Below are 23,976 nucleotides of genomic sequence, written 5' to 3' on the forward strand. Positions count from 1 at the left end.
TTAGGGCACTTCTAGCCTTTGAATATAGACGTTTCTCCTTATGTTAGCAATTTAGATTCCTTTTCCTTCCATGTGAGGTCCTTGAATGGTCGATGCTGAAAAATAGTTTTATTGGCTATTCAGCTATAATTTCGTCTTGTATTACAGCACAATCTTTTACTTGCTAAATGAACTGTTCACATTTGTAGGTAGTTAACGATCTGGGTTGAATATGCCGGTATTTTGACTCCATGTTATAGGGAGAGGTCTTGATGTATTTAGGACTAAGCTCAGGCAAGTACTGCTTTTTAAAATACTTTTCCATATTGCTTCTAATAAACTTGTGCAGCACTTTCTGATATAAGTGTATGATAGTCTATGATTTTAGCAGCAGTATCTTGTAGTGATCTCAGTGACTGCTGCGATGGGTGCTCAGTGCTGGTAATACAGCTGCAGTTTTGCATAAGTGCAGATAATCATGGTACTGTGTTTGTGCTCAGTGACCAGCTTACAATGGTGGACATGTATATACATTACTGAAGAACTTATGAACAGAGTTGAGAGGCTGATTTTTGAAATAAAATGACAAGTTTTTTTTTAGTCTGGCAAACATGTCTGATTTCTTGATTTTTTTTTTTGTATGCATTATCATGACTTGAAACATACACTAGATTCCAAAGGCATGGTTTCTTCTGTTATCAAATTTCAGATGCGCACTTCTGGTTGAAGAGTGTGCATAACCATTGTGGGGACAAAAGAGTGCATCACCACCAGTCTTAAAGATTGACATCTCATAGTAGCAGGCATAAATGATTTATATAATCAGACTTTTTCTTACAGCATGAAAAAATGTTTTGAATGCAGTTTACTTAAGTGTGTTAGTGGGTGCTGGCAGTTCTGCTCAGTTCTGCTCACTGGCTTTCTAGCTCAGTGTTGTGGCCAAATGACCTCTCCAGAAGAGCCAAAAAGGTTTTTAAGCTTTTCTACTCCCTCTTCCAGTGAATCAGAATTTTCAAAGAATTTTATCTGTAACTTTAAATTCCAACAGAACTTCTTTTATATTTCTGGTGCTTTTACTATAACATGCATTTAAATGCAAGATTTCTTGATATCATGTTATAAATACTTCATTATAAAGTTGAGTGCCACCATTGGTATCACTTTATATGATATTGCAGTGTATTAGTCTAGCATCAACATGTAACATTAATACTGGTGGAACAGTTCTTGTATATTTACTGTTAAAATCTTGAAAGGGACGAGTTGCCTTACAGCTATTAATTACTGCAAAATCACTTGAGATTTTTTCTAATTTGTGGTGTGTATAGTGCATATATATGTGCTATATGAACAGTTAAATTCCTGCACAGAAACAGTACAGCTATATTTAGCTGCAAAGTTCAGGTTTCTCAACAACTATAGAAGGCAGATTATGCAATGTGATAACAGGGAGTAATTAATCTGTTTAAAAGCAGATGATTGAGGTAAATGTACAGTCTCAAAGAATATATATATCTTTTATATTTCAAGTATTGGAAGTCTTGTACATTTGGCTTTTTAAATATTGTAAATTGTTTGTTTATTCTTGTAAAATTCAGATAGGACAGCTCTAAGTATAGATTGTTTTGCATAGATGCGTTTAGCCCAGCACCTGCTGGTAACCAAGGCCCTCCTCCAATGATGGGTATGAATATGAACAACAGAGGAACTTTACCTGGCCCTGCAATGGGTCCTGGTCCTTCCATGGGACCAGAAGGAGCTGCAAATATGGGAACACCAATGATGCCAGATAATGGAACAGTGGTAACGTATCACAAATTTAATTCCTTTGAATAGATGTCATGTCTCATGGCACATATTCGTTACCAAAGATATTTTCACACTGAATAAGAGCATGCTAAATGGTTTTGAGTCTGTTAAAAGTAATTGATAAGACTTGTTCATGAACAACACACAGAAAACCATTATTTGGTCTTAGAAGGCCATTATGAAAATCCCACTTCCAGAAGGGTGACTTCTTTGATCCATAACCAGACTTTTAGAGTTAGGGTTAGGTTTTATATTATTTGTGGTAAAACTTTTCATGTGTAACCTCTCTTGAAAAACTTGCTGATAATTTCTCAAAAGTGATTTCTTTTTAAGAGGAAACCACATACAGGAGTAATCTGTAAGCTTCAATGTTTGCTTTTTTTTTGTTTTATGAAACTAAATCATATGTAATTGTTTGATTTTTCCATAATCAGATGAAAAGTTAAATGTTGGAAGTTATGCATAGTGTGAAGATATCTTTGTGTAAACTACTTGATTTTTTTTTTTTAAGTGACTTCAGTGTTTTTGTACTACTTTTCTAATGGTGTTGAAAAAACAAGATTGACTGTAAACACTTAGAAAATAGGGATGTCAACAGCTGCTAGTCATAACTGTCATGTCAACACGGGAAAATAGTCTTGCCCAGTTGCCAAGGGTACTAGGAACGAATGTAGGGGATACATCTGGAATTTTTTATCAACAGAGGATACGCTATTGGGCTCCAATTAAAGCATTGGCCATTTTTGCTCTGTTCTTACAACCAGTCATTTTTCCTAGCTGCAATGTCTTCTGTAGAGAAACAATTATAGCATTTTAAACCTGAAATTTACATACGTTTAAGTATTCTTTTTTAAGCAGATACTTGAGATGTTCTGGTAGTGGTGTGATGTAAAGGAGTATGAGGTATAAGCAGTGATTCCCTTATAGTTTTATTGGAACACTGAGGCACTTTGTAGCTGTAAATTTTATCTATGCCTTCTCAATAGTATCAGTCTCTGTGCTATTCTATAAACAAATTTTGACAAAATCCTTTGTTCCTTAAAGGAAAATAAGATTTTGATTAAGTGCTAAATGCAGAATGAGTCCAGTCTTCACCAATGCAAGAAGACGACCTTATTTCATGTCATAGTGACCAGCTCATTTTATTGTATAACTTCTCACAAGGATGGGGATGTGTCCGCTCAAAACTGGTGTTACTGACTGGTCACCTCTGGAACATACTTTTGTGATTTTATAGACACTGAAAAGAGGTGTGGGGGGGGGGGGAAGCATGCTGTTTCGATATCATGATATCGATCTCAAATTGTTTTTCTACAAAAAGTCATTCCAGTTATGGAAATGTAGAGAACGGAATCTACTGACACTTCAAAATGTGCTTTTTAAAAACAAAAATTTAACTTGCATTTTCTTCTGCACACCACTAAGGGGATGAATTAATTGCTTCTCTTTTTTTTCATTTTGTAGTTTCAAGGTTTTTAATTTGGGGGCAGGCCCCTACAGAAAGGCATGCCCTTGTGTTTTTGTTGCTGCTAGAAAGACACTTCAAAGAGTCTGTGAGGGCTGTCTACTGAAACACAGTTAATTTCCATTTCTGTTAAGAGAAATGGAGAATACAACTTACCAGAAAGGTGGTTTTCATCTTTTAAAAATTAAGCGTTTTTATAAACTATATAGGGAAAATTGGAGTAAACTGCTTTTTTTTGTTCTAGTTTTACTGCCATATTTTGAAATATATGTGAACATAATGTTTTAAAAATAGCTTTTTTTTCCTCATAGCTTATTGTAGGTAGTTTATTTACTACAGCAGATTTCTCTTTAACTGAATAGAGGAGTCTTGTTGGAAAGACTTGTTTTTGTCCAAAAGTTAAATGGTAAAATTTAACAGGAGTATGCGATGAGCTATTTTTTTAAGTTCATATCCATCACTAGCAAGCTGTAAGCATTTAAGACACTTAAAAAATACGTATTTCTAACCAGTGCTGCAGATTTTAAGGTTCTTTGAGGGCAGTAGTAGATCTTTATACAGCTGTTGAATAACTGTTTTTCTTATACAATGTGAACTTTTAAATAAGCACATATATATATATATATATATATATATGTATGTATGTATATATATATATGTATGTATATGTATATATAAATATATAAGTTCTAAATTCTATAGAACTTCATTTATATAGATATACTACTTTTAAATAAAAAAATAAAAATATGCATATATAGTTATGAATTAGGTGACTTCTGGAACTCTTGAGCTCTACTACTATTACGGAAGTTAGACTTCTGAAGAACTGTCTGATTCAGGCATATAAATAGTGAGACAGTCTTTAATGTGCCTTTTCAACTCTGAATACCTGGGCAGTTATGTAGCGCTCTGCTCAGAAGGAATTTCTACTGAAAGTAACTGTCCTCAACAGCTAAAGGATGAGTTATTTAAAGATCTGCTTGTACCATACATCGATGCTTTTAATGATTTAATTTATGTTGAGGTAATGTTTTAAATTTCATTGTGTAGGGTTCTGTTTTAGACACACAAATGCTGAATTATTAAGTATTCAGATGTATGTTTTCAGTTTTGAGTCTGAATTGTTAATAGTCAAGACCGTTTAAGCACATACACCTTAATGTTGAGTATGGAAATAAGGAACGTGTGCAACATTAACTGGATTTTCATCTTCTGTTGATGCTTCAGGTTAAATTTCACTTTTAAACTAAGCATAGTCCAATAGTCCAACTATGCATTGTATCAGTAGTTATACTAGTTTATTTGAATTGGGATTTAAAAGTCTGTTTAAAGATCCCTGAAGTGCCATACAAAAGGCTGACACCAGGTAGTATGGACTGAAATGCATTTAATCTACACATTTGTGGAAATGTAAGCCTTCAGGTTATTTCACTGTTAAAAGAATAAACCTGCAGTCTCTAGAAATACAAAAGCTCAACTTTTTTTCTAGTTTGACAATATTTCTGTGTCTAACTCCTTTAACAGAGAAGCATTGTAGTTGGTATGTTAGGACTTGGGTATGAAATCACTGTTTGCTCTTCTGTTACATAGAGAATATGTATTGTTCAGATGTGCTTGAAAGGATGAAGTTACATTCAGCACCAGAGTTGGTTTGCATACTTAAATTTCTAATTTTTCATTTACTTTACAAAGTTGGAGGGTAGCATTAGCAGTCTTTAATTTCCAGCTCCTTTTTGATAATAACTAATTGAATTGCTCCTTTCTTCCCCTCTATGTGTGATCCTGATTCTGCTGGACTATCTGCTGACCTTCCTGCCAACATCACTTGTGGGTTTTGTTGTAACTTACATTTGGCACGTTCCAAATGGACTTGTATTAGCATAATGAGAGATTCCCTCAAGGAGGTCCATCACAGATGGGTTCACCTCTGGTTAGTAGAACGGGCTCTGAAACTCCTCAGCCGCCAATGAGTGGTGTAGGTGCCGTGAGTGGTGGACCTGGTGGCTTTGGTAGAGGAAACCCAGGGGGCAACTTTGAAGGACCTAACAAGCGTCGCAGATACTAAAACTTACTTCATTCCTTACTGTTAAGAAATTCCGGTAAAAATATACGGTTATATGCCTTTATAATTTTAGCTGTTATCTGGAAACGGTTTTATTGTTATTGTAGTCTTTAAAACGGTTTCTTTTGTAAAACTTTTTTGTATTCAGTCATAGGCTTTGTAGTATAGAGCAGAAATGATGCAGATCAGTATGTAAGGCAATGTGTTTGTGACTAGCAAAATACAATGTGTGACTATGCTGTAAAACATGCAGTTATCTGATTACAATAAAATATAAACATCACTTGAAAGGATTTTGGGAATGTTATTACTAATACTGGGTGAGAATAATTTTATGCTTAATTATAAGTGGCATTTTCATTCTTAGTATGTAGCTTCTACTGTGTGTCAAAAAAATCTATTAATAGTGAACGTATTCAGCTAGAAGTGCATGTTGCAGTACATACTATGAGAACTTACATTGCAACTGCTTACCTTTGCTTCAACTTTTAGAGCATCAAGTTTTATACAAAGTGTTTTCTTAAGGATACTGTGTCCTCTTTTGTTTCAGTCTCCCTCTGCAAACTTAGTCACAGCAGACTTACAGTGTATCTTTCATTCAAATTACTGAAAAAAATAACTTTGGAGGAAAGAAAAACTAAACAAAAAACATAAAACCTCTGGAAAAGGAATCTGTATGTTTACTTTATTCATGATGGTATGAATGAATTTACCTAAACTATACTTGTGCAGAAGAAAAATTGTTGTGACATGAGTGTGTTGTACTGATTGTTAAAGTATCCTGGCATCGAAGGGAGGAAACACTTGTGCAAGCTGGTTTAAAGCCTTCCACTGATGTACGATGCATTATTATATATTTCCCCCACTGGTTGCATTGAAACAAATCTGTTATCATCAATTAAATGTTTAATTCATAGGCAAATAGGGGTTTTCTAGTTAAAATGGTTGTTTGCTTATAGCAGAGGATTCATATGCATTTAGAAGGACTTCACATAAGTATTCTTGAAAAATGTTTTGCAGAATGATAAATTTGGAAAATATCCATTCCCAACACAACACACACTAGTTTTGCAGAATGAGTATTGAGATTGGAACTAATGATAAAGCTGCTAAGAAGCTTCTTATGTTCAGATTTCAGCAGTCATGGAAGATGATGGAAAAGGCCTATTGGTTCTATTCCTGTAATGGCAAGAAAGTAGGGATATGTTTGGTTACTATGACTTTTTTTTTTCCTGTGAAAGTGTTTTGTTTTGCATCTGTTCTTATGTTTTCTCAAGTAGAAATAATTAAAATTTATATGCATGAATAGTGCTACTAAATTGCTTCAGAACTGATTTAAGATAACATTGTGCCCTAATTATATTGGAATGGTATGTATGTAGCTCAAAGCATGGGATGCAAGCAGCAGAGAGCATGTATGTGTTACTTTTTAATATAGCAGTGATGGTCTTGGTGAATTTAACTGTGAGTAAATGAGTAAAATTAAAAAAACAAAAAAAAAAACAAAAAAAAAACAAAACATTGCTAACATTTTGGAAGCATACTGTTTGAGTTGCCAGTATTGTATGGCCAAAGATAATGTGAGATTGTTTTCTTAGAATTCAAGAGTTACCGTGTGAATAAGTCCTCACTTGTGACATCTCTAATTACTAAACATTTTCTTCTTGACTATCTTTAATACTGCCTTTTTTTGCTCGGAGATGCATGCCACGTTATGCAATAGCGAGTTAGTTTTAAAGTCTGACATACTGTTCCCTCCTTGATACACGTATCACGTTACAGCACTCATTCTTCCAGAAAAAAACACCTGCAACCGCTTTTCTTGAGCATACTGGTCCTGGAAATTTAGCATTTGGGAAAATAGCTGCTTTTTCACTAGGTATAAATTAGTATTTAGAGCAATTACTTAAGATTTCTACTTTCATGTTCTGCATTCAGTTGAAAATGCAGTTTACATTAGTGTGTATTAAGGTGTGTAAATACTATTTTGTCCCATCTTTTCAGGCCTTGTTTTGAACATAGCATTTCTATGGGGATTGAGAAAGATAGGTGAGGTTATTAATTCCAAACTGTAAAGCTGTGAGGGGAACATGTTTTAAACAATGTAACCTGAACTAGGTTCAGGAGGCTTGTTCCTTTTTTTTTTTTTTTTTTTTTTTAGGAGAAGGCTGTGTCACTTGGCCCTTTTGGCCAACTCCCGTGTATTCAGGTAGATAAGGTAGTATCTCTGTAGTATCTAAATGTGTTTCAAAAGTTCATTAAGCATATCTAATCTGCGAAAAGTGCTTCATTCTTCCCCAGCCAGCCTCAGACTGTCTTGAGTGCATATGTTTGCACTGCATTTTTTTTTTTTTTGGTAACAAACCAAGCTATGTATTTACTTGAAAGTTCCTGTAGACTTTAAGTGTAACACTGGTGATTTTCACTCCATACTTAATAGCCACCATCAATATTAAAACTTTTGGTCATAAATGGCTCTGCTGCATGCTGGAATGCATGTTTATCTGCTGTCCTTACTACAGAAAATCATCTAGTCTTTACATATCCACGTAACAAGCCTTTAAGTCTTGAAAGAAATATAGAAATGTTGAATTTGGATGCACTTCAAACATTTTATGAATTCCTTTTGTAGCTAATGACAGGCTGCTAAGTTCTGCTCTGAATTAAATTTTTCTTAGGACTGTCTGGCCATGTTGATTGTATGCAGCTCAATGGTAAAGGCAGTGCTTTTTCATTTTGCCATATGTCGTAGTAACTGGCTAGCTCTTCAGCAAACAATTTTGTTAAAAAAAGGAATGGTCCTAATTAAATTGTTAAAAATGGTAGGGAGATATGGCCAACCAGTGTTTTTGCTTGAAGATACAGCCCATATGCTGGAAGTGATTTATTTTTCTTGTTCCTCATCAAGCGTAGTAGTAGTTTATCAGCTTTTCTGTGCACACATATACTGAAGTTCTGAACTCTTACCATTTTTGCTGAGGCAGTGCAAATGATCTTGCAAAGGATATGAGATTGTAATGGAATTACTTCTGGTATTTTCTGAGTTTTTAGATTATTCTTGAAATTTTGATATAAATTGCTTAATTTTTTTTATGAGATACAACTTCAGTACTGGAATATAGTAAAGCTTAAATATCTGTATTACTATTCCATATAATTAAAAGCAAAGCTGACCTTAAGTTGTTTATTGTCCACGTCTATATTTTATCCAGTTCAATCTAAAGATACACCAGACTGGTGACTCCTATTAGAACAGGGGTTATAACAGATGGCAAAGACACAATATAAACTGAATATTATATGAACTTAATTTTAACCATGCTCAACAGGATTTTGTAGTCTGCACTCATTGAGATCCATAGTATATTGTCATAGGTTAAAATTTATACCAAACTCATTGTTCCCTCTTTGGTGTCTTTCCTCAAAGTTTAAAGAAAAATTACATGTTCTTTTAACAAATGATGACACAAAAATGCATCAACCCCGTGAAGCACTGATTGATAAACAGTTGCAATCTGCCGAGAGATAACTTGGCCCAAAAAATGATGAAGTAATTGATCTAAAAGAACATTCTTAAGTAGAAAATAAAACCACAACAACAGCCTTATGTTTTGATGTGAGATGCTCAGCAAATAAATGGTGTGCTCTGAAGGCATGAAGGTCATTTTACTTAAGCATATTGAGGGAACAAATTTTTTTGGCATATGATTTCCTATAAAGAAAAAATGTATATTAGATAAGTCTTTTCTCCAATTAATATACAGCAATGGAGCTATTAAAATAGTAGGGAAGGCCAGGTGGTAACTAATGGGGTCAATTTCCATTGGGCCATAGGTGTGGATGGACACTCAGTGCCATTCCTAGGTGTGGAGTGGTGCCAATCCATACGTAATCTCACACAGCCTGCATCCAGAGTGTCTTGTTAGCTCATGCTTCGGGCTAGGACTGGGGGACTTGATAGCATATTTTCCAAATGCTCTTTAACTGTTTCCTTAGGTGCCCTGAATTTATTGATTTGGGCACTGTGCTGCCATTAACATGCAAAATTATCTTGGGATTTGGTGCTTTCCTTGGGGTGTTAGCTTAGCTCTAACATGAGGAAGTATCAGTCCAACCTGCCTCATCCTTCAGTAGTGAGGAGGCAGCGAGTGTGGCCTGGGAAAATACAGGGGTCAGACATTGCTATGTTCAGTTGTTGGTTATTTCTTTCATGCTCTTTTGGAAGCAAACAGAGGACTGCCTCATACCCAAAGTATTTGTTTTCATTAAAATCAATTTGATGAAATGTGAGAATTTAATAACAATAGAATGATTGAGTTGCATTACTTAGTCATGTATTATGTTTTTTTTTTTTTTTTCCCATAGGAAAAAAAAGGCAGCTTTTTGCTGCCTTTTGGGATACACCATAAAATATACTTAGGTGGCCTCTCAGTTTGGCCTTTTGCTGAAGAAATCTGTTGTGTAAATTTGTGTTTTTTCCCCATAGAATGTTTTTAAAATCATAGCTGAAGACATTTTTTCTAAAAATTTAAGTTGTAGGATAGAGAACTGAATATCCAATTTTCACAAAACAATACTTTCATCTTAAATACATGTGAAACAAGCCTTGTGTGTGTTCATTTTTCATGGGATAGATTTAATAGGTCTTTTCCATCTTGAACTTCCTTAAGCTGTGATTAATTGAAATTTGGAGGTATTCATATTAATTACTTCAGCCTGATGTCTAAAAGTGGCAGGAGGATGACTTTCTTCAGAAAAGCAGTTAACAGCAACCTTTTTTTCCTCATTGAAGGAAAAAAAAAAAAAATTGTTTGGAGATTACAAAAAAAAAAAACAACAAAAAACCAGCATACATATTGGTAAAATAATTTAAAAAACTGCTATCATGTAATGATTTTTACGCCCATATTGCATTAACAGGGAAAAAATAAAGCTTTATAAACCTGAGTAAAAAAAAATCTGAGTAAAATCGTGCTGGTTTGTATGTAGTCCCTTAAATAGGGGACAAAATGCTCGTAATAAGAGGTATGAGATTGAAAAGGAACTTCACTGTGTTACTGCATCCAGGTGTTGATGATTTCTATCACTTTGTGTTGGTAAACGGTTTGTCTAGAGCTTCTATTGTTTGTAGTTCTTCTAGTGTGCTTTTTTATATCTAATTTCTGTAGAGTAAAACATAGTTGTATAATTTGAATTTACATGCTAAATGTATGTGAGACATAAAGTGCTTGACTTAAGAACAGTGAGAATAAAGATGTTGTCCTTGCCATTGATTTCTCAGTAAAAAAAAAAGATTGCACACAACCTTGAACAGGAGTAAGTGTGAAGTCTTGTATGTAAGTTGAAAACAGGGAAGGGGGGAATAAAGAAACATAAAAATAGGAGAATTGTGGTTTACTTTTGTATTTTCACTAGATATACAACAGTAACTTGAAATCTCGTTCTTAATGAAAATCACAAGCTCACGTTAATGGAAAACAAAGAAATACCAGTTACACTAGTGTTCTTGATTTTTTTAAACCTTGAGTTTAGCATTTTGCAGACTGCCAAGGAAAATCAGAAGAATTGAAATGAATTAATAAATGGATTTTTTTAAATACTCATGAGTTACAGAGATGGTCATTGCAATTGGCTATGTTCTGTGTTACTCTTGCAAAGTTCTTCTGTAGGACTTGAATTTTGTCTGGTTACAGCAACTGCACACAGTGCACAAGCCTCATGGTTTTGTAAGTATGAAACAGCTGATTTTAGAATGGTTAGCTTCTGGGAATCCAAACTTACACTTAAGTATTACAATCAGAGAAGCAGCAAACAGAAGGCAGTGTAAGGAGAAAGAATACTGAGTATTTCCTGGTGTTTATGGAAAAGAATTAGGGTATTCTCCTCAGTTTCTTTAGCCTTAATTTCACTGTAATAATTTCTGTGAAAGGGAAAGTAGTTTTACTCTTAGTGAACATTTTTGGGAAAAAATGGTTTTCTTTAAATAACCACATACTGTTAAGGTGGAAATAGGAAACATAATCAGTCTCAAAAGATGCAGAAACCACAAGCATTTATTATAATTCCTTTGCAGATGATTGTTCTTCGTGTTTTTGGCATTTTAATGTGCTTCCTTTTTTTTTTAAGCTCCAGTACGGATACTGCTGTTCCTCCATTATTTGCTGTAAAAGGATTTATTCTGCAGTGCTGTTGCTAAGCTTAAATATTTGATCTAGTGTAAAATATTAGGGGGGGCTGGGACGGTTAGTGGACGGAGCGGGAGTGCAGGTAGTGTTTTCGTCCATCCCTACGGTGACAGGGAGGGGTACGGAGAGGACCAGGAAAGCCCACCTGTTAAACACATGGCTCCGGGGCTGGTGCCAACGCAGAGATCTTGGGTTTTTCGACCATGGGGCAGTTTATTCAGCACCTGGTCTGATGGCCGTAGACGGGTCCCTATCCTTTAGGGGAAAAAGGATCCTTGGCCAGGAGCTGGCGGGGCTCATTGATAGGGCTTTAAACTAGGTAAGAAGGGGGATGGGGGTGAAGCAAGGATTGTTGGAGCTGTGCCAGGGGGAACTATGGCAAGGCCGGGGAATAAGGTAATGGCCCAGCTGAAGTGCATCTACACCAATGCACGCAGCATGGGTAACAAACAGGAGGAGCTGGAAGCCATCGTGCAGCAGGCAGGCTACGACTTGGTTGCCATCACGGAAACATGGTGGGACCAATCTCATGACTGGAGTGCTGCTATGCCTGGCTATAGGCTCTTCAGAAGGGACAGGCAGCACAGAAGGGGTGGCGGTGTGGCTCTCTATATTAGAGAGTCTTTCGATGTTGTGGAACTCGAGGCTAGGAATGACAAAATCGAGTCCCTTTGGGTTAGGATCGGCAGGGACAACAAGGCTAGTGTCCTGGTCGGGGTCTGCTATAGACCGCCGAACCAGGATGAGGAGACGGATGAGGAGTTCTACAGGCAGCTGACAGAAGTTGCGAAATCTTCAGCGCTTGTACTCGTGGGGGACTTCAACTTCCCTGACATATCCTGGAAGCACAACACAGCCCAGAGAAAGCAGTCTAGGAGGTTTCTGGAGAAAGTGGAAGATAGCTTCCTGACGCAGCTGATTAGTGAACCTACCAGGAGTGGTGCCCTGCTAGACCTTCTCTTCACAAACAGAGAAGGACTGGTGGAGGATGTGATTGTCGGGAGCTGTCTTGGGCAGAGTGACCACGAAATGGTGGAGTTCACTATTCTTGGCGAGGCCAGGAAGGGAACCAGTAAAACCACTGTATTGGACTTCCGGAGGGCTGACTTTGGGCTGCTCAGGACACTAGTTGGTGGAATCCCCTGGGAGGCGGTTCTGAAGGGCAGAGGGGTCCAGGAAGGCTGGGCGCTCTTCAAGAGGCAAATCCTAATGGAGCAGGAGTGGTCTGTTCCCATGTGCCCAAAGATGAGCCAGCGGGGAAGAAGACCAGCCTGGCTGAACAGAGAACTGTGGCTTGAACTTAGGAGAAAAAAGAGGGTTTATAATCTTTGGAAAAGTGGACAGGCCACTAGGGAGGACTATAAGGATGTAGCGAGGCTGTGCAGGGACAAAATTAGGAAGGCCAAAGCTCATCTGGAGCTCAATCTGGCTACTGCTGTTAAAGATAACAAAAAATGCTTTTATAAATACATCAACACAAAAAGGAGGACAAAGGAGAATCTCCATCCTTTACTGGATGCGGGGGGAAACTTAGTTGCAAGAGATGAGGAAAAGGCGGAGGTGCTCAATGCCTTCTTTGCCTCAGTCTTTAGTGGCAATACCAGTTGTTCTCTGGATACCCAGTACCCTGAGCTGGTGGAAGGGGATGGGGAGCAGGATGTGGCCCTCACCATCCACGAAGAACTGGTTGGTGACCTGCTACGGCGCTTGGATGTGCACAAGTCGATGGGGCCGGATGGGATCCACCCAAGGGTACTGAGAGAACTGGCAGAGGAGCTGGCCAAACCACTATCCATCATTTATCAGCAGTCCTGGCTATCGGGGGAGGTCCCAGCTGACTGGCGGCTAGCGAATGTGACGCCCATCTACAAGAAGGGCCGGAGGGCTGACCCGGGGAACTACAGGCCTGTCAGTTTGACCTCAGTACCAGGGAAGCTCATGGAGCAGATCCTCTTGGGAGTCATCATGTGGCACTTGCAGGGCAAGCAGGCGATCAGGCCCAGTCAGCATGGGTTTATGGAAGGCAGGTCCTGCTTGACGAACCTGATCTCCTTCTACGACAAAGTGACGCGCTGGGTGGACGAGGGAAAGGCTGTGGATGTGGTCTACCTTGACTTCAGCAAGGCTTTTGACACCGTCTCCCACAGCATTCTCCTCAAGAAACTGGCTGCTCTTGGCTTGGACTGGCGCACGCTTCGTTGGGTTAGAAACTGGCTGGATAGCCGGGCCCAAAGAGTTGTGCTAAATGGAGTCAAGTCCAGTTGGAGGCCAGTCACTAGTGGCGTCCCCCAGGGCTCGGTGCTGGGGCCGGTCCTCTTTAACATCTTCATCAATGATCTGGACGAGGGCATTGAGTGCACCCTCAGTAAGTTTGCAGATGACACCAAGTTAGGTGCGTGTGTCGATCTGCTCGAGGGTAGGAAGGCTCTGCAGGAGGATCTGGATAGGCTGCACCAATGGGCTGAGGTCAACTGCATGAAGTTTAACAAGGCCAAGTGCCGGGTCCTGCACCTGGGGCGCAATAACCCCAAGCAGAACTACAGGCTGGGAGAGGAATGGTTGGAGAGCTGCCAGGCAGAGAAGGACCTGGGAGTGATGGTGGACAGTCGGCTGAATATGAGCCAGCAGTGTGCTCAGGTGGCCAAGAAGGCCAACGGCATCCTGGCTTGTATCAGAAACACTGTGACCAGCAGGGCTAGGGAGGTGATCGTCCCCCTGTACTCGGCTCTGGTGAGGCCGCACCTTGAGTACTGTGTTCAGTTTTGGGCCCCTCGCTACAAGAAGGACATCGAGGTGCTTGAGCGGGTCCAGAGAAGGGCGACGAAGCTGGTGAGGGGCCTGGAGAACAAGTCCTATGAGGAGCGGCTGAAGGAGCTGGGCTTGTTCAGCCTGGAGAAGAGGAGGCTCAGGGGCGACCTTATTGCTCTCTACAGATACCTTAAAGGAGGCTGTAGAGAGGTGGGGGTTGGCCTGTTCTCCCACGTGCCTGGTGACAGGACGAGGGGGAATGGGCTAAAGTTGCGCCAGGGGAGTTTTAGGTTAGATGTTAGGAAGAATTTCTTTACCGAAAGGGTTGTGAGGCATTGGAACAGGCTGCCCAGGGAGGTGGTGGAGTCACCATCCCTGGAAGTCTTCAAAAGACATTTAGATGTAGAGCTTAGGGATATGGTTTAGTGGGGACTGTTAGTGTTAGGTTAGAGGTTGGACTCGATGATCTTGAGGTCTCTTCCAACCTAGAAATTCTGTGATTCTGTGAAAATTCCAGAAAAACCCTGTGTACGCCAGTTATTGCAGTACTGCAAAGTGCAGTCTTTGAACTACCAGCTGGAAGTGGTCTTTTAAGCTGCTTACAAATGTTTTACATATTTTTATGCTGTTGGGAAATCACCAACAAATCTGAAATCTATGTACATTTTAAAAAAACAGTAATTCAATACAATTGCTGCAGGTAGGAATAGCCATTTGCCCTCCTTGCTGCTTGGTCCTGCTGCTTGCCTGCTTTGTGCCACCCTTGCATCTCTGTGCCCGTGCTTGGTGCAGTGAGCAGGATAAAGAGAAATCCCAACTATAGGACTGATTCTGCTCATCTCATGTGGGGGGAAAGATCAGCAAGGAGGGGGCAGTAGAACAAGATGCTCCAGAACTGTGGACACAGGTTAGTTTGTGCTGTACCTGCAGAGAATATAGAAAATATAGTTTTATGTATGTCTTCATTAAGTGAGATTGGATACTTTTCCAGTACTTCTAGGAAATATATAGCTTAGAAATAGGTAAGAAATGTATTTAGGTTTTCAGATCTCTTGAGTGGTATCATTCCATTTTACATTCTTAGTGATAGTTGACCTAAGAGGGCCACTATTTGAAATAATGAAGAATCAATTTACCACTAAAATGTTGAGCCAGATGCAGTGAGCTTGGCCTGTCTGTTCACTTCCTGCAGTTTCCAGAAAGCTAGATGCAAGTCGATAAAAAATGAAAAAGTGTTCTTCGTGCTTTCTCCAGGAAAGATGATATGTATGGTTTTGGAGAAGCAAAACTATTCCAATATATTTTTTCTTTGAAGAAAACGTACTCTGCAATTAGAAAGATGGAAAACACTGTCTTTTAAAAGGCTGACAATCTTCATTCTTTGATAACAATAGCACTGCATTGTTTCAACTATTCCTGTAAGCATTTTTAAGGGATGAAGGATGAAAGGTAAGCTGCAGCTCCAGTTTCAATCAACTTTGAATAATAAAAAGTCTTTCCCGGAAAGCACAGGAAGAAAAGTGCAATAATGAAACAGCAGTTCATCTCCTGTTTTGTGCCAATGTAGAATATTTTGCTTCTAGGACTCTCAGCATGATACTGGTCTGAAATGATGAACCAGGGCTGTGCCACGTAATGCAAAAGTGTTTTTTGAATTAACCTGTGACAAATGCAATTACTACATTTCCAAAACTGAAAATTCAGAGTTCTGAAATAAATTGTGTAAAAACAAGAAGAAGAAAAAAATCAAACCACAACACTTACATATTGAATCACATGTCTATAAGTGAAAATTGTCAACTTGGCAGTTGAGATGTCCATGTTTTTAGAGCTATATGTGCCAGTTTCTTGTTGCCATGTTATGCTTTCCATGTAGCTTTTGTAGTACCATTTAATGCATGTTTCAGCATCATTAATTCTCGCATCTCAGTTGTGTACGGTTTCATCTTGTGTTCACACTGCTGAATGCAAATGTCTGTAGAAGGGGGGTACTAGAGCATTTGTTTACTGTGATGTAACTATTGTTTAGTAGTTTTTCATTGCTAAGCTTGCTTTATTTTGTGTTCACTATCCATGTTTTGTGCAAAATATGCTTTTCCTATTGCATATGAGGGAAAAAGGTATCAAGTCATTTAACTGTGTTTATTAAGTGTGTGTGTGTTAGCAGGTTAATTTGTAGTTATTCATAAACTGAAATCCTGAAGATGCATCTTAATGTTTCTAAAATGACCGCTGGCTCAGTAGAATAAATTCTCTTGGAATACTTTTCTGCATGATTATGTGTAGAGTTTTTATGCTTATGGGCCACATCTGTATTTATTTAAAATTAAAAAAAAAAAAAATCAGTGTCCACAGGTCAGCTCTAAAATTACAAGTATGTGTACAAAACAGTAATTTAATTCCAAATGACTTGATGTTTGCTCTAAACAGTACTGTAATGCTCCAAGTTGTATTGAATATAAAAAAGGTAATCGGTTTGAGTTACTTCATTTTTAAAGTGAAACTTAAATTGTATTCAGAGTAAAAGAGTGCACGGAGGGGGGGGGGGGGCGGGAAGGAGGGGGGAAATAATACAAACTTGTGGAGAAATGATGCTCTTGTCTGAGTTGCTTTATATGTTACTGGCCTTGTATTTTCTACTATTTAAAGTGAGATCATTGTGCAGAACTATTTGTTATGAAGACTTGTTAACAAAAAGAATTACCACTTGTCTTGCTTTACACAGTTATTAGTATTAACTCATGTTAGCATCTTTAAAATAGTTAAAGTAGAATTGGTTGGGTTAGGTGCATGTACTTTACTGCCAATGGTGCCATGCAGTGTGAATATCAGAAATAGGGTAACTCAGGTGATGGTAGATACTGAAGACTGATACTGTGTTTTGCCTTTAAGTCCAGTTGGATAAATGCTCATCTTAAGCATTAGTCGTACTATCTTTGAAGTGAACTCTTTCATGTATCCTATTCCGGTTAACCGTGAAACTGATTTTCTTAGGTGTCTGATATTTTGGGGAAATAAACACTGATTTTAAAAACTGCCTGCAACCTCAGTAATCACACTTACTACATTTGTGTCTCTATTTTATTGCTGTAGTCACAAGTTTTAAAGTGTTAATCTGTAGATTATTCTAGGGGAGGGCAAAGGTTGCTTAATTATTGAGGCCTTAGGTGGGAAAAATTATGTAGAATCTTAATATTTACAGTAAAAAAAAAAAGTGATCTTTAAAACTGCAGTGTCAAGGAAGCTGAATGGTGTATCTTTCAAGAAGGTGCAAGAGCTTTCTACTGGAGATTTTAAATATTTGTGAAGTATTACACCTCTAAATCTTTCACTGGTCTGACATGGAAGACATTGTGGAGCCCAAGCCTTCAATTATATGGTGAAATATTATGGTGAATTACTTAACGCAGAATTCTCACCATAATATTTTTCTCCCTTCCACAAAGTTTTAGAAGCGATGTGAGGAAGTAATGTGATGTTACTGACTGTACTGTTGGGCTGAGTCCTGCGTTTCTGAAGATTGTCATTGGCCTCCTCTGGGTATCATTTAGGACTCTTTTCCTTATTCTGTATTCCAGATTTTCTTTTGCTATAAAAGGTTTTAACTTTTCTTAATGATATGATCTGTATAAGACTATTCAGGGGTTGTAATACATAAACTTGATACAAATAGGTTAGAGGAAAGGGAAGATGTCAAATGCACAGGAAAAACAGTTCTTCCTATCACTTGGCAAGTCATTAATCCCCTGTGCTTTGTTAGTATATAAATATCATGTATATGATATCACGTATATGTTTTTAACCTGTTGAGTGTTTAAGAAGAGGATTAATGGTGATTCCTGAAAGGAAAAATGTAATTCTTTTAATTAAATTTAAAATTTTCTCTTGTAAACCAATACATAAGTAACAAAATACATTAGAACTTCAGTAGCCTTCCTTGTTTCATAAGTGTGTGGAAAAGTCAAAATAGAAAAGAGCTCTTTGTGAATTTACACATGGGGAAAATGGTAACATGGAAAAGCAGGAAGACGTGTTCTGGCCTCATCTTTCCATTCATTTCATCTAAAATTCTTCTAAAATTTTGGAAGCTATGATAGAATTTAAAGCATTATATACGAGTCTTGGTAAGCTTTCTCTAAATTTCCTGAATGCTGTTTCAGACTTCTGCAATAAATGATACTAGTTTATTGTAAATATGTAAATAAAATACACACTTTAATGGACAAAATAAGTCTGGAAGCCTGTGTTTCATGAAGATACGGAGGAGGGTAATGTCAATGAGAAGTTTGCTATGTTTTCTCATATTTTTATTTTTTGCCTACATTACGTAAAAGGAACAGAAATGGAAATTTATGAATGATGTATAAGGGAAAGCTGAATATATAGGCCAAAATCATGCTGGGGAAAAAAAAGTTTAAATATGTATAACTTAATTTGATGCTTCTTCGAGTAGAGAACTAAGCTCCTGTCTAAAAACAAGTGCTGTACAATATAGGTCCTGTTGATTACAGATTTCCTCTTTGCCTTGGTTGTGGCAGGACAACAGAAATAGGGCTTTCAGGATTTCTGTTTATGATTAACAATGATGCCACATGGATTCGCTTTAAAGTTTTCCTCATCTTCCCTGTGGCTTAGTTTCAGTCACACAGTGGCAGCTACTGTAGTCTGGGAGTTGAGTGTGGTAGCCATGATGATTGAAGTACATGAAGTTCTTCATACATGAAGTACTTCAGTCACCATTTACTCATGCCAGCTACGTTTGACTTGGCTTACACCTCTTAAGTCACTGCAATGCACTTCCAAACTTTACCTTTTATGAAGTAGAGATGCGATTTTTCCCAGTGAGGTGTAATACAAACCATTACATTTGTACTATCAACAACACAAATCCCTTTGATAATTCAAGATGTGCCAGAGAAAAAGAATCTGGCTGATTATTGCAGTCTGTTTCTCTGATTATGTGATAAAGGTGTGAAGTCCTGGTTCTACTTTTGTCGCCACGTGCTGAGTATCATCTTTAAACTATTTGGATATCTACATTTATTCTAGTTTACACACTTCAGTGTAAACTAAAATCACATAAATCTATATACTGTCAAGTGTAGTAATCAGATGCTGATCAGATGTAAGAGCTTGAAATCTAAGTTGGCCAAAGTAGGCCTAGCATGGCAATAAAGTTTTGAGAAAGCAGGAACAAGGTCGAATGGACTAAGGGAGCTAACTACAAGCTCTTTAGTAGTTGGTCCATAAAAACAGTAGGAGAATCTGTTAACTTTCCAAGGAAATGGATGCATCAGATAGTTACACAAGTTTGGGTTTGTGATACGAATTTCCTTGAAGAAATCACTGCTTATGTGGAGTTTCTTTTCAAGACATAGAAAATGATGTTTTTAGTGTGTTAGATGGACATTTTGTCATTGTATACATCAAAAGTTGGAAACAGGTAACTGAGGTATCTTCTGTGTTCCAGCCTGTGTTCATACATGTTTTCTCATTAATGTGTTTGGTATTTAGAAATTTGTCACCTGACATGCTTCTGATAACTTATTTTTAATATGTGAAAATTACAGTATGAGCTTACATTTTGAAAACTGAGTGAACTCCAATGAGAAACATAAAGTCAGTCTGTCTTTGATTCAAAATATTTTAGTTATTAATATGATGCCAACTGACCTACCCTTGTGTGTAAACTGACAACAGAAGGAAGCTCCCCCTATTTCTTTCTTGCGTGCATTTGTTCTGGTCAAACTTGGTTTCATCATTAAAGCTTTCATATTTCATTGTTTCCAAAGTAAGAAAAGTTTAGCCAACTGGAGAGTCATTCAAGGGCCAGGGGGAGGAGTTAGTTTTAATAATATTTCTAGGACACAACGAGGTGTTCAACAGTTAAATCTATTACTCAATTGCTGCTAGTATCATCCTCTTTGGTTCTCTTCACAACATATTAGCAGATGCCTCCTTAGCTGTGTCTGAGAGCTGAGGCTTATTGCTTTTTTGTTTGATATTCACTCAGCTGTTTCATTTTGGGTAGGAACAATATCTTCAGGTAGGAGCCACCTCTGTTACCATCCTACTTTCTGTGTTGTAACAGAAAGTTGAAAAATCTTAACGTAGTATCAGCATTATGTCCAATTCTACTGTTAACAGACAAAAAAAAAAATCAAGTTTCAGGTTTAATTTGCCAGATAATAAATCTTACTTAGCAATAGCAAGTTGATAATCTGCTCTCCGATTTTACATTGTGTAGTTCATCACATATTCGGCCTTAAGTTTTTTTGCAGGTTCTCTGGTGTTACTGTGCATAACTGCTAGCCCTGCTTTGAGTAGTTACCTGCTTAGACCGGGCAAGTGCAGGCAAGGACTAGTTATACCATGCTGAAACAGATAAGTAAATGTCTTCATAAAAACACATTTTTATGAGATTTGGTAGTTTTATTCCACATTGGTTTGTTTTTCATAAACAGGTAAGTTACTTCAGTGGACCAAGAGATAGAACATTTGCAGAATACCCTGCAATTTGTTAATGCTGTTTTGTTATCTTTGTCCAGAAATACAGATTATATTTCCTGTGTTCCAATCTAATGTAAGATTCTAATTGTTTCCTACCAAATATGACTGTATTACACTGGAAGGTAGAAGTAGCTATTCTGTCTTTGTCACAATGAAGCAATCAGAAATCAATATTGTCACTCAGCAGAATTAAAAGCATAGGAAGGAAATTCCAGGTAAAATATTTACAAGACCTTTTAATAGGACAGGAGGCCATGGGCACAGCCGGGCACCCAGGAGGCTCCCTCTGAGCACCAGGCAGCACTGCTGTGCTGGGTGGGTGACGGAGCCCTGGCACAGGCTGCCCAGAGAGGCTGTGGGGTCTCCTCCTCGGGGATCCCCAAAATCCCCCTGGGCAGCCTGCTCTATGTGTCCCCTGGTGTCACCCCTGCCCAAGCAGGGCCTCCAGAGGGCCCTGCCAGCCTTAGCCATTGATTTAAATAAAGCTTTGACTTTCTTAATCTATATAAATTAACATTAAAACCTATTAAATCATTAGCTGCTTGATTGCTTCCTTACTAGGTTTCCTTTTAATAAAGAAGTATCTCTTGCTTAGTATTGCTACGATACGTTTTCAAATGGAGTGCTTCAAAGATGAAAGCTCTTTGAGTGAAACGTGAATTGTTTCTCGTTGTAAAGACCATACAACCACAGCCCTTCCCTTGTACCCTGGCACAGTCTTACGGCTTTGGAAGTTGTAGCCCCACAAAGATAACTAATTCTTCTCATTATTTTGGAAGAGGAAGTTAGGACACGGGCCTAACTTGGCACCTGCTGCAAAAACGACAGGTAAGGAATCTTACAGGAGGGAATGGGGAATGTTGTGTAAAGTTGTGTAATGCAGCATTGCTATAACATGTCACAGGTGAATGCTCTCTATATCAGCTAGTTTCACAAATCCTTAGTGATATTGTCTTTTTTCTTTTTTCTTTTTTTTTAAATATTAAAGAAACTTGGATTTTGCAAAACCCAGGAAGTTTCCCTTGAAACTAGACCCCTCCCCCCATTTTTTTTGAAAATCTAAAATATTCTTAAGGTATTGAGATCATCACATCTGAGCTGTATATAAGTTCTTTTTTATAATACAAGGCATTTGCTAATTTTCAGTGGTGTTAAAGTGTAAGTTCTGAGTAAACTGGCTCCTAGGCTTTGCTTATACACATCCTTAGTTTCTTTAAACAGCGTTTTAAAAAAGATTTGTAAATCAGGCTGAATTAACATGAATAACTATGCATATTTCTAGAATCTAGACTTTTCTAAGTGGTTCTCTCATCTCAGCATAATTGTAAACTCACTTTCAGAATGCATAGTACAATAGCATCCTGACTTCTGGCTGTGTTAGAGTAGTAGAAGAATAGTGATTGTACTCAGACACCTGCTAGTTGAGCTGGTGTAACTGTCTGGTTTACAGCAGAGTTAAGTTGTTCCAAGCTCAGTGTGTAAACAGGCTGTAAATTCCTGAGATTGGCTGAATTTGCTTTGAATTTCTAGAACCTGACTTAAAGCAAGTTCATGAAATTTTAGCTGTAATTTCAATGCTGAGTGATAGAACTGGTCTAGATGCTAGAGTTTTCTTTGAAGTCACATCTATACATCACTTTGTAGGGGAAAGAGATAAGGGTTAAAAGTTATTCCCTTGTTCCTTTCAACAGCTCTGTATTTAGCTGATTGTGATAAGGTAAGGTATGGTAAAGCGCTCAGGAGCTTTGCATCTGTTTTAAAAGGCACCAGAGTTCTGAGTGGAGAAAATGACGCTATGGCTTGGGCAAACTCTTTCAAACTACTCAACATGAGCACAGTCATTGGAAGTAGAAATCTGGACATCAGAAGACTTTGCAGCTGCATTAATGGTGGTGTGTAGGATGGCTAATTGTGAAAGTAACCTGATGGGCTAGCGCTGCTGCTGCTGCAGATTGCTTGGCCTGACACAGGAAGGTTAGTGAGCAACACAGGGGATGAGCCAGCAATCCAAAATGTGGGGTGGAGTTGCTGTTTTATATAGGAATATTTTAATGACTGTGTATGACTACAGCCTCACAGTTAATTTTTTTTTGTTAAAATACATATAATAGATTACTTTGTGCAGCAGGGGGTCTGTGATGTTAAGAACTTAAGCACTAAGTTCCCTTCTGCTGATCAAATCCAGAGTTCTTGGAGATCTTAGGGAATCTTTACATTTTACCAAAAACAAACAAAAAACACACACACACAAAAACAAACAAACAAACAAAAAAAACCCTTCCACCTTTCCTGTTAAATAAGTAGTCTTATGTCTAGAAACATAATGACTCCCAAATGAAGACTTCTTGTGAAGTTTACTATGTCCTTATTTTGTTTTCAAATTTGGGCCTTGCTGAAGCTGCACACATGAAATCTTTGTCCTTTTTAAGATATTTTCAGACATTCATAGTTGCCCAAATACTGAAGAAATAATTTGCATGACTGCAGTTTTATTATCCAGGCAAAACAAAAATAAATCCTTGGATTACAGTATTGTCACTGGTAATGGCTTATTATCTAGTCACCTAGACTGTAGTAGTAACTAGTAATTCTAGTAATTGCCACCACCTTTTTTTTTTTTTTTTTTTGGAAGTGTGATTCCAGAAAAGAAATATTACTACTTTCACATTCCTTATTCTGTGTAAGTTGCTAACTTCAGATACCCTATAATTTATAGACTGAAAACTGAGAAATAGATAAAAAATGCTTTAATAGTCAAGGAAAACGAATGACTCGCTGGATCGGTTCAAGTACTATTTGTCCTTTTCTTTCTAGGAACTTAATCTTCCTGTAGAGCCTTAATTTGGTAATGCTCACTGTTTGCCTTAAATTCTTTCTTACTTCTATCTTTTTGCAAGGCTGTATGTTCTTAGGGACAGAATTTTGGGAACATACATGTAAGATTGGAAAAAGTTGTATTGGATTCATCTCCTGTAGTCACAGGCAGCCACACCGTGATGTCCAATTAATTACTGGTTTACTCTTGGTGTTTTTTGATGTAAATGTATGTTTCTGTCCTCATTAGTGGCTACTCATGATAGAGGTGAGCAAGGCTTGGCCTGACTAGAGTAAAATCTAAGAGAACGGGGAGGATAAGATTACTTGACCATTTAGAAATGTCTAGCTCTACCTTCCATTAGCACTTCAGCCAACATTGTTATCTGTTACCTTTTGAT

General features: G+C 37.8%; 1 protein-coding gene across 15 annotated transcripts in view; it reads left to right on the forward strand.

Annotated features, from left to right (window-relative positions):
• The window catches only part of PSPC1 (paraspeckle component 1), a 67,001-nt gene that overhangs the window by 34,718 nt on the left and 8,307 nt on the right, over positions 1-23,976 (forward strand). For 5 of the 15 annotated variants that reach the window (XR_011806498.1, XR_011806500.1, XR_011806499.1 and 2 more), the window contains exon 1: positions 5,321-22,735. The exons of 4 other annotated variants lie outside the window; for them this stretch is intronic. Coding sequence is in view for 1 of the 11 variants with exons in the window: in XM_038175506.2 (XP_038031434.2) it covers positions 1,613-1,782; positions 5,136-5,321 (356 nt within the window). In the remaining 10 variants the exon portion in view is untranslated. Of the gene's footprint in view, positions 1-1,612; positions 1,783-5,135; positions 22,736-23,976 lie in introns of those variants that run through there. 6 more of the 15 variants (XR_011806506.1, XR_011806504.1, XR_011806505.1 and 3 more) reach the window with 3 other exon arrangements.

Source organism: Anas platyrhynchos, chromosome 1, assembly GCF_047663525.1.
Source record: "Anas platyrhynchos isolate ZD024472 breed Pekin duck chromosome 1, IASCAAS_PekinDuck_T2T, whole genome shotgun sequence".
Classification (NCBI taxonomy): domain Eukaryota; kingdom Metazoa; phylum Chordata; class Aves; order Anseriformes; family Anatidae; genus Anas; species Anas platyrhynchos.